At 39.5% G+C, this 11917-nt stretch overlaps 1 protein-coding gene across 1 annotated transcript; it reads left to right on the top strand.

The window, feature by feature from the left end:
- Positions 1-909: 909 nt before the first annotated feature.
- LOC121885803 (transcription factor AP-4-like) lies at positions 910-11015 on the top strand. The gene is made up of 7 exons (XM_042395569.1): positions 910-1615; positions 4627-4792; positions 4986-5084; positions 6884-7054; positions 7579-7725; positions 7839-8009; positions 8118-11015. Exons 1-7 carry the CDS (start codon positions 1527-1529, stop codon positions 8271-8273), a joined length of 999 nt encoding a protein of 332 aa, XP_042251503.1. The 5' UTR covers positions 910-1526; the 3' UTR covers positions 8274-11015.
- The last annotated feature ends 902 nt before the right edge of the window (positions 11016-11917 follow it).

Genomic DNA, 11917 nt, shown 5'->3' on the forward strand with positions numbered 1-11917 from the left:
CACTCTCTGTGTATTGTGTACGCATTTGTTAATAATCAGTAATTACTGTGTGGTGACTTCATAGGCTTTTTTCAAAGAAGACATTTTGACACATCACTGTAGCTGAAGTCACACAGGTGTAAATAATGTAGTTAATGATGACTGATTTCTATTTAGCTGCTTCAGTTTCAGCGTGCTGGTGTTGTGCCTGCTGGCTCACTGTCACACTGTCAGGACTTACTAGGACACTTGAACAGAGCAGAGCCACCACTGATGTTATTAACACCTGTGCTTACAAGTCTAAATGTCTACTGTTCCAGTTTATAATGTGATTATAGTTTGTAATTAATTAAATGATCACAAATGAATTGAAAATTAATTGGCAACTATTTTATAATAATAAAATAATAATAAACTTTATTTATATAGCACTTTTTTAAAACATTGTTCACAAAGTGCTTAACACTGCACATTTATAAACAAAAAAAACAGCAAAATGACATATGAAGAATCAATGCATTTTTAAATGAAAGAATATATAATGATGTCCACAGGAATAAGGTAAGAGACGAGATGAGACAAGACGAGACAAGACGAGAAGAGAAGAGAAAGGAAAAGAAAAGAAAAGAAAAGAAAAGAAAAGAAAAGAAAAGAAAAGAAAAGAAGATCAATAGGGGAATTAAAACCATGACTGCTAAAAGATAAAAGATAAAAATGATTTTGAGTCAGTTTTTAAGCAAAAATACCAAATATTTCCTTGGACGAGCTTCTCATTTGTGACAATTTGCTGTTTTTTTTTAGTGGATCTATAATTTTTGGGGTTATGGACAGTTGATCAAACAAAACAAACTCTATGAAGACACCAATTTGGGCTTTGGGAAGTGAACTGTTACTACAGTAGACTATATCAGTATTTCAGCATATAGGTGTCACATAATCCAGAAGACAAAATGTTATTTCATCCACTAATGTGTGTCCAGTTCTAGTGTGTTCCTCCTGCTTTCTTCCTCTTGCTCATAGTTAGTTCTTGTATAGCTGCAGTCATTAGTATATCTGTTCTCTGCTTGCCTTCATTTTCTGTAAGAGCCTTTTGGTTTGAAGCACTGCGTTTACACAGTAGTGACTTGCTGCTCTGTTTGTTCTTCTTTCCGGAAAAGGGGGCTCTGATTCCAACCAGCTGTTTCCCGCCTCACACAGATCAGCTGCACACACACACACACACAGTAGGCGGAGGCAGCAGACACATACACACACACACACACACGTAGTAGTAGGCGGAGGCAAGAAGCCACACACACACATTGGAGGGAACCCCATCAGCTGTGGAGAGCAACACAGCCTCAACTTACTTTTATATTTCTCACTTTATCATTCAGATTAACGGATTTTGAAGAGGTTTACTGGATATGCGGCACTGAGGAGCACAACAACGATAAGCTCTGCGGTTAAAAAAACAAAAACAAAAAAACGTGCATCAAGGAGGGCCAGTGGAGGGAGAAAAAAAAAACAAAAAAAAACACGGGACTTCACAAGGTGGCTTTGAAAGCATGGAATATTTCATGATGCCGACAGAGAAGATACCTTCCTTACAGCAGTTCAAGAAGACGGAGAAGGATGTTATCGGAGGTCTCTGCAGGTGTGTAGCTAGCTACCTGTGCAGATAAGAAACTGCTTTCACCAATCTTTCTTCATGTGGCCGTGTATGTGTGTGTCGAGTGTGTGCGTGATGCAGCCTGACTTCAGTTAGCATTGCTAGCTGTTGGCAGCACGCGTGTGGTTGTAGAAATTAGCAGCTTGTCGTGCCAACTGCTGCTTTTTGGTCGACGAGAATAAAGAAGAATTATTTAACTTCTGTTGTTACATATACCGACTCAATTACACGTATTAATATACAAGGCGTGTTTTACAGCCGTTCAGCTCAGAAATATGTAAATCTACGAGGTGAAATCGGTCCAGTTGAGCACCAACCACGTGGTAGTTAACGTGTTCTCCGTTGCCTCGCTGTTAGTTACACATCAAATCACATGTTTACAAACACAAACTTTCTTTCACCTCTTTTGTATGTTGGCCGGATTATTTAAGTGTATAACTTGCTCATATGATTATTATATATGAGTAATTAAAACAGGATTTCGGCTACAACGTGCGCGTGCTTAAATAACAGTCCGCGCCGTTGTTGCGTCGCGTGCTACAATTAGCTTAGCCTGGCTAACTAGCTCATCACAACGCACTCGTTTAGTTGCCGCACTGTGTCTGTTCTGACTTCTCTGGATTCATATACACGAACGTCTGTGACTGAAACACGTTGTACATGTGCGCTGGTGGGCACAGGTGTGTAACCGTTGACGAGGGGTTGTTATAATTAAGCGTCAGTGCGTGCTAGCTGCATGCTAACATGTGAAAGCATTGTTCTCCGTGATGTCAGCGGCCCTGCTGGTGCCTCCGGCGGCCATGTTGGAGGTCCGAACAGCTGATCTCATCTCTAAACTTCAACAACACCGACACGCTCCAGCAGCGTGGTGTTATCTGCTGTTTCTGGTCGAACATACAATAGATTTTCTTCAGCGAGCAATAGTATGAGATGAAATAAATATTTGTGCATAAGACGCAGAATGTACACAGTGGTAGAAATATGTAGTATGAATATACAACATATACACAATCATAGTAAAAACAAAATATCAGAATCTGTTTATTAGCCAAGTATGCAGCATACAAAGACTGTGTCTGTGCTCCCACAAACGCAACATAGAAGAATAAAAATATAACAGTAAGGTAATAATGATGATAGTCATAACAACAACAATAATAATGAAATAATACAATAAACAAAACAGTACTAAAATTAGATGGAAAATTTAAAAGCTATGCACATGATGGAATTGTAGTTTTGAAATGGGATATAAAATTTTAAATGGAATACTGACTGTACAAAGGAAATATGGACTGCACTACTGACAAAGAAATGGTGACAAGTGCAACAATTAAACGTGACGTGAAATAAATAATTTAATTTAAAATTAACAGTGGATGATGAATGCAATGTACAAAGCAGGAAAATTTAAATAAAAGGAAGTGCAAATGAGTGTTCAGTGCATTAATTTAAGTGCAGGGTAGTGGTTGTGATGTTCAAAATAACAAGCACTTAATGTACAGAAAGGTGCATTTATGTTACTATTTTAGAAATGTAAAAATAGTACAAGCATATAAATATTCAATATAATTCAAGATATTGACTTCCAGGTTCCGCCATAGTATTTAGATAACACATAACACATTTTGATAACAAATTTTGATTTAAAAAAAAAAAAAAAAAGATACTATACATACAGAGTGGGTCACTTTGATGGCAGAGACTTAGATAAGGGAACTTGTCCCCTTAGGGAAATTTTTCTCTGTCTCAGCGTTACTACATCACAAAACATTTATCTCCCAAACATAGTTTAATTTCATTTATTTGAGTCAAGACCATGATCACATGGTATGGTGAAAAAACAGAACATACGATAATAACAAAACAATAGCACCCAGCATGGCTAAAGTACAACAAATGTTACTTAAAGGAAGGGTATTCTCCAAGTGTATGTCTGTAACTTACATACATACCTGACATCATTCATGCAAAATACAAACAAACAAACAAACAAAAACTATAGTATACATGTCTGTCTGTGGAGCACCAACACCTCACCTTTGTGTTTACACCAGTGTCCGCAGCATTTTGGTTTGTGTGGATGTACAAACCAGTTATCAGTTCATCTATCTGATCTCTTCTTTAATGGACTTATTCATTTTCTCTCTACTTCAGTTTACTCTAAAATCTCAGAAATAGTGACAAGTGCAAATTAGATGTAACTAGCACACATTTAATTGTATTACTTTCTTTCATTCTGTTATTGTTTCACCACTGTTTTTAATACATGATTTGTACATTAGGTAGCACTAAAGGACATGATTCCTACATTATATTTCTTAAAGCATGCATTAAGCACTTTAAGGGCCCAGAACTTATTTTAAAGGCAGTGTGCAATCACATAAATCATGAGATTTTTTGACTTTTAGTTTAGCTGACATTACTGGCTTGTAACCACAAAGTTTATAATAAAATACAACTATTTAATTGTAGCTGCAAACCCACAACTGTCCTACTTGTCTTTTGTAGGAAAAAAAGAAACCTATTTAGAGCGGTGTCATCTGTCTGACATTTTTCACTTCAGTAAACATCCCAGATCTGGTTCTTCCGGTTTGTTTCCTCAGGTTTGTTGTCTTCTTGGCACCGCGGTCATCTTAAGTCTTAATGGGTCACTTATTTCTCCCCCTGAGCAAATATAACTGAGAAGGTTTTTGCCACCATAACATTGACCCTCATGGGTTGGAGATGTGGGGGGGGGGGGGCACAGAGTTCAGTCAAACTCAAAGACCTGTAGGCATCTAGACCGTGGAATGCAAAGAGGCCAAGACTAAAGCCTGGTTAAGTCCCAGGTTAAAGGTTTCCATGTTTTTAGTGTCAGATTGGAGCAGATTGCAGATTTTATTGTTGCTGTCTGTCGGTTTTATTTAATAATTTCATTATTAATTTTATTTAATAAATAAATAATTTGTAAGAAAACGATGATCATCTTTGTCCTTTCGGCCTCTCTCCCTCAGCCTGGCCAATATCCCCCTCAGTCCAGAGACGGCCCAGGACCAGGAGAGACGAATCCGCCGCGAGATCGCCAACAGCAACGAACGCCGGCGCATGCAGAGCATCAACGCGGGCTTCCAGTCCCTCAAAACACTCCTGCCCCACACAGACGGAGAGAAACTCAGCAAGGTGCAGTAAACACACAAACACTGACACACATGAAGCCGTTTTATTCAGTTTTATTTCATGATCTCTGTTTGGATATTTTAAGATTCGAAATGGTTTCACGCGATTGTAAATTGTAAAGCTTCAGCAACAGTTCTGTTCCTATTTGTCCATGTACTGGTCTTATGTTTATCTATTCTCTATTGATCCTTACCAGGCGGCCATCTTGCAGCAGACAGCAGACTACATCTTCGCTTTGGAGCAAGAAAAGACACAGCTCCTGGCACAGAACAACCAGCTCAAACGTTTCATCCAGGTAGACCTGAGTGCCTTTTCTCAACTCTGTGTGGATAAATCAGCAGCAGAAGTTTTTCGTATTGGTTGTTTTTAGCCTATCATACAGATACTGTATAACGTGCAATACTGTGGACAATTCTCTAATCATCAAACTGGATAAGGCAGCTATTGGAGTTCCTTCTTTTCAATACATTGCAAAAATCAGCTCACAACGACCTGAAACGTGCTTCATCACTCTTAAATTCAAGTTGCCAAAAGTTGCACCGTCGCTGTGTGGTAACGACTTTTCAAATAAACGTGCTCTCTCAAATGCTGTCCCACACTACTGGGGACATCGCTTTGAAATCAGTAAATATAGACATTAACTTTATTGTGATGAATTGTTCCAAAGCAAATTTTAAGATACTAAAAGACTTATTGAGAAGGCAGGGACAGTTTGATGGAAAAGTCACTTCACCTGGGCTGTGCTACCTGTTCTGTAGGGTAGAGACTGAAATAGATCTCAGGCCACAGGTTTGATGTTGAGACATCAGCTGATTATCAGACAGCAGCAGGTGACGTGTTAGATGTCGTGATAAGGCTTCTTTTTTAGGCGCTAGAGACAGATGGATATCAGGTATTAAAAATGTGGAGGTGTGCTGCGTCCCAGGCAAGTATCATTACAGCTTAACTTTTATATTATATTTGAACAGCTTGCAAGTGTTGGCAAAGACAGTACAGTGCCTTCTCTATCTATGTATGCGAAGGATTTGTTTACCATGCTGTTGGTTCACCTGGCGTTTTATTTTCTTGCCACACCAGTCGTTTGTTCAGTGGTCCGTTTGGGAAAACAGGTTTAGTGAAAACTTTTTGAGTTTGTTAACGTTGAGTCACAGGAAATTCTGGGTTTTGTGTGCCAGAAATAGAGATCATAGAGATCACTTTAAGTCTGGGTCTGGTTACTTAACTGACTGTGTGAACCTAACCTGCTCGCTGGCAGGTTTTCTTCAACAAACCCAGAGTTTGTCTCTGTCTCCTCCCCTCCTGCCGAGCCTGAAGCCGCCGTCGGGCTCGCTGTTTCATTTCCTCATTGTTAGGCTGCAGTTGAAACGTCCAGCTGGAGTTCACATTTGCAGAGGTTTGCGTCTAGAGGGAGAGATCCAAATCCCAGTTGGATGTTAGTGTGTTACCTGAGAACTACTTTACTAATGTTTTTGTTTTTTTTAATGGAAATATAGTCATTGAATGTGTGAATTGTAGAATTTACACTCAAAACTTGCGTACCTTTTTAACCGCAAATCACAAGTAAAACAAGTCTGTTTGTTAAAATAGGCCTGATGAATGATGGGACTATGTTGAATAAAACTTATTGACTCCTTTCCTGAGTCCAACCCTTGTTTTTAAAGTGAAATTTGTACACATAAATATTTGTGTATAACTCCCCTGGATTCAGATAGAGGCTCTGACGTTATTTGCCCGTTGCCATGGTGAATTGTTGTAAAGTATTGGAGCTTTTTTTTTTTTTTTTAACATTCACCACACATGCACTTAACTCAGAGATGATTTATCTAAACTCAAACCATCTGAAAACTCCAGTTTCTCTCATCTGAGTTAATCAACTCAGAGTTCTGGGTTAGACTCAGAGTTTATTAAACTTTCTTTCTGGAAGAGGCCGTGGGTTTTTTACATGAATGAAAAAGAAACTTCACATTTTCCGTATTAACAAACACCGCGCTGGTCGGGTTTTGGACTGCCTCCTTTGTTCACATATTAAGTGTACTTATGTAATATGTGCGACTGTTTTATGTTTAACTTGACACGACCTCCTTGTCGCTCCAGGAATTCAGTGGTTCGTCACCTAAGAGGAGGCGAGCGGAGGAGAAGGACGAAGGGATCGGGTCTCCAGACACCCTGGAGGAGGAGAAGGTGGAGGAGGTGCGGAGGGAGATGTTAGAGCTGCGGCAGCAACTGGACAGGGAGCGTTCTGCTCGTATGCAGCTGGAGGAGCAGGTGAGCCCGAAACAGGAGTCGATGCCCAGTCCTTCAAATGAAAAAAGTCTTTCTTCATGACTCATGTCCTCTTCCCTCTGTCTTACTCAGTTTAACATTTATTTCAGCAATCATTAGATTTCATTTAACAAGACTGCTGACATTAACAACATATGTAGGATTCTCACATATAACACAAAACTACTAAAAACTTTTCTACATTTTAACTCCCATTTAGACTTCTAACCAGAACATGATTATCAGTCACTTTAACAAGGTGGTAGCTGGTAGTGGTGACAGATTAACCCCTACACCAGCCAATTTCTGATAAGCTCACATCCTGGATCTACCTGAACAGCAGGTTAAGATAAACAGAAACTCAAACAGTGGACTGAAAGAAGAAAGTAAACAGCAGGGGACATGCAGGAGTAAGATATTTCTAAAGGAACAAGGCAGTAGTTCATGGTTGTTGTTTAATGTCTTTTTTAATTGAACATAATACTGCATTTTACAAAAGAATTCTCTTCTCTGGTGTTCGTGTGCAGATGCGCTCTCTGGACGGCCAGCTGCACCCCGAGCGTCTGAAAGTGATCACCCAGCAGGTGGAGGAGGAGCAGGCGCTCATCCAGAGCCAGACGTTGTTACGGCTGCAGCAGATCCACGCCGCTGACAGGCAAACACACAGTCCACAGGTCAGAAACACACACACACTTATCTTGGGTCATATGCTGATACACACAGCAGCCTTGAATGTAATAAAACACGTCTCTATTTGTATTTTAATAATGTTTTGTCTGTCCTACAGGTGCTGGCTCCTCCCACTCCCCCTGCCCCAACACACCACCCCACAGTCATCGTCCCGGCTCCGACACTAACCCAGCAACCCCACCACCATGTCACTGTGGTGACCATGAGCCCATCTGTCCACACCAGCACTGTGTCCACGTCCAGACAGAACCTTGACACCATTGTGCAGGTATGTGTTTGTTTTACTTGATATAGAGAATCCTCATCAGGATCGTGTTTCTCCGTCGACTGAGTATTCGCCGCAGCCCTCAAGAGTTTCTCATCCTCTCTTCTTCAGGCCATCCAGCACATCGAACGCACTCAGGAGAGGAGAGCGAGCGCCGAGGAGGAGCAGAGACGAGCCGTCATCGTCAGCCCCGCCCACGTCGCCATGGACACCGCCTGCTCGGACACAGACACGGACACGGAGGGAGAGGACTGCTCGATGAACTGAGCATCCCATGAACTCGCATACACACACAAACACTTAAAATACCTACTCACTGTAAGATTCCCTCCAGGAGCTTGACTACTTTTTAAAAAAAAAAAAAAAAAAAAAATCTTTCTTTGGCATTATCCAAACTCCTAAATCCAGTAGTTAAGCTCTGTGTCAGTCTTGTACTGTAAAATCTCTGAAGATTGAAAACATAGGATGGTCAGCGTGCAGAAGAAACCCAGCGGGATTCCTAGAGGCTGGTTTTCAATGTCCGTGACTACTTGAAAACTTGAGGGGTCTCCTCATGTAAAAGCTATCCGCATCAGTCCGTCCTTCATGCATGTTTATAAGTGCTACATACAGTCACAGTATCACAGTTACCTGTCATCACTGGCGCGCTGACAGTATTATTTGTGCTACAAAATTCATAGATGTCAGTATAATGGAGAGTTGAATGTAACAACACAATAAGCAAGCAGCTCTTTACTTTTTGATCCTGAAAAGTTATATGGAGTTGCAGTTATTTCTTCCCCAGTCTTATTTTTTTTTTTTTGTTTGTTTTTCATATGTTCCTCGGTTAGCCAGGTGATATTCTAGTGCCAGCGGCCATGAAACCCAACAAAAACTACAACTGAAGGCATTCCGAAATTCAAAAGTTTGGAGAAAATTCAAACTTCGTTCATTTGAGTATAGACGTCAAATAAAAATTATGTCTGATTTACTTGAAAGAAAGGTTGTTTCTTTATATCTGATTTAAGCCCTTAAAAAAATAAGCTGTTGAACAATTGACATTGATCATCTTTTAGTTTCAGTGTGTTTTTATGTTTTTGTTGTATTTTCTTTCAGGGTTACTGAATGTTGAAGATGAACATTTTCTTCTATTGAGATTAGCAACTTAAAATTGGAGGTTTGTCAGGTTTTCACAAGGAACCGGAGGCCTTGAGGTGGATTTGAGCCAACTAAAGTAGACTGCTTCATTTGTTATTCACCGGTAACTCAAACAAACCAAATGTTGGTTCATTGCCTGAAAACAAAACATTTACCAGCACGATAATGGCTGATGTTCATTTTCGATCAATCTGAGACAGTTTGAGTGAATCAAATTTAATCCTTGCAATAAAAAATATAAAAAGTTTGGCTGATGTTAAAATCTAAAACAGATTTAGATGATTCACAGTTTACACAAAGGCTTCCGGTGTTCCTCCTAAGACTTCCAGTCTGTCTCCTGGTCTTGCTCTTTTGATTTCAGTAACTATGCACTAGAGTTTTTGGTATTTATGCAATTCCATCTTCAGAACATTTGTTGGCGTCATTTATACATGAGGTGAAATTATCTATGCACCGTTGATAGGTGTGTACATTACACCTACAGTATATGTATGAAACTTGACATGCTTGTATCAAAGAATGTAGTCTCTACTTGCAAGGTGCTCTTTGTCAACCTGGTGCTCTGCTGACAAGCAGTGAGCCGAGGCCAAAACTCTTCACGTGACTTCGCAGTCGTTGCAGTTGATCCCGTTTTCTTAACGTGCGTCTGAATTTTTTCAGGGAAATGAAATAAGTCATTTCCACATGTTGGAATTGTTTTTGAGTGTAAGGGAGCAGGGAGGAGTTCTGTTCGGTTACACGTGGCAGCGAGATTCGCGCTGTTTCATATTGTGATATTTGCATAAAAATGAAAAAAATAACCCTCAGAACATACACGCGACCACTGACCCAAACTTAACGTCTAAAAAAAATGTTGGAAAAGGAAGCTGTGTAGAAGAGAAGTCAGAAAGCTGATGTCGCTGTACGTTTTCCATTCATCAAATTACTACAAAAACTGCTAAATCAGTTCTCTGGAACACGGATGAAATGCACCGAACTGAGTCGCAGATCTCCACCCCAATGCCCGTCTTTATAAAACACACCAAGTCTGTCCACCTCATGTTACGATGCTTACATTTGTCTCGGGAATTTGACTGGAAATCCCTCCTCCGAGCCTCTCTCCTGTCATACTCAATTCGATATGCTGACTTGATGCTGTAAACATTCCATTTCTTTGGATTTGTATCTGTCTTTTGATCTTATATGTTCTGTTGCCAATTGAATGCATTTTACTAATTGCTGTTTTCTCTTGTCTAAAGCAGGCTTTCATTTTGACATTCTGTTTATTTTTTTATGGATTTTTTTTTTTTTTTTTTCATGGATACGTGACTAATGGGTTCAGTGTGAAACTGTCTTGTGTGAGATGTGTGAACACCTTTCACTCACTGACATCAGTTTTATATCTGGTTAGACTAGTATTTCATGCCAAACATGGGGGGGGGGGGGGGGTTGGGGGAGGGGCAGATTGTCATAGTTTGTTTGTGAAACTTTGTTCAAGGGTCGAGTGTTTTACTGACGAATGTTAAACCACGGCCTAAAGTCAAACTGGTAGATCCGTACTTTGGCAAAGGTTTTTTTATTGGTCAAGGAGACACTTTTCACCCCAAAATGTTTCTGTACATTGTGTTGCAGCACTGTTGTCTTTTGGTGGATTTTGAGATATTTGATATGAAGCACTTGCTGTTCTGTACTGCCTGAATCAACGATGACGAAGATTTTTTTTTTTTTTTTTTTGTCATTTATTATTTTTGTAAGCTCTTTTGCTGTGACACAATTTAACAGCTGTTTATTGTGTTCTGCTTTCCTGTCTTTTCATCTGTCTTGTTCTGTTTTTCACTTTTGGTGACAAGCATCTTTTTATATTTTTGTGTGAATTTTGTTTTCTTTTTTGTTCTTTGTTTTTTTTTTTTCATCAGTCCAGGTCGATGAGAAGCTGTTATATTTTGTTTATAAAAAAAAACTTGGGTAAACAGGCCTTTGTAAAGATTAAAAAAAATAAAATTTGTACTTTTTTTATTACACCCCGCTGCTTGCTGGTTTACTTCAATTATGCATGATATGACCCTTTCTCTCCACCAGGTGGTGATGTTGAGCGACTCCTACTTTGGCAGCAGCAGAGGGGAGTTGCTCTGCAGCCTGGACTTCACATTTCTGATAAACACAGGTGGCACACAGGCCTCATTTTGATCTTTTTAGTTGGCGTGCAGTTACTAGAGACCTTCAGCTGTGACATATGTGGGTGTTCTGCAGTAGAAATTAGTAGGGCTACAACTAACTATTATTTACATTATCTATTAATCATTTAATCAATAAAATGTCAGATAATAGCGAAAAATGCCTAGTTTAATTTTCCACAGCCCACAGTGACATCTTCAAATGTCTTGTTTTGTCCAACCAATGGTCAAAAACCCTACAATATTCAATTTATAATATATAAAAGCAACAAATCTTAACATTTAAGAAGGTGGAACAAGCAAATGTTTGGCATTTTTCTAATGACTAAAACAGTTCATCGCTAATCAAAATAGTTGCAGATTAATTGATGATCAACTAATTGATTAATTGATCATTGCAGCTCTAGTAATGAGTTCATGAATAGAATTAGTTATTAGAAGTTCAAAGGTTTCTGAATACTCTAATGTTAAAACTACAAGAGCACAGCATGACCAGCCAATCTCTTCTCGCTTCCATCTGCTCCCAACTTTCTGATTGGACCAGGCAGCTGTTCAGACACACAATGGCTGATATGGGTGCAGTTGCTGCGCCCCACCTCCACTGGCATGCCCTCTGACCTT

The sequence above is a fragment of the Thunnus maccoyii genome, chromosome 2 (genome assembly GCF_910596095.1).
Source record: "Thunnus maccoyii chromosome 2, fThuMac1.1, whole genome shotgun sequence".
Taxonomy (NCBI): domain Eukaryota; kingdom Metazoa; phylum Chordata; class Actinopteri; order Scombriformes; family Scombridae; genus Thunnus; species Thunnus maccoyii.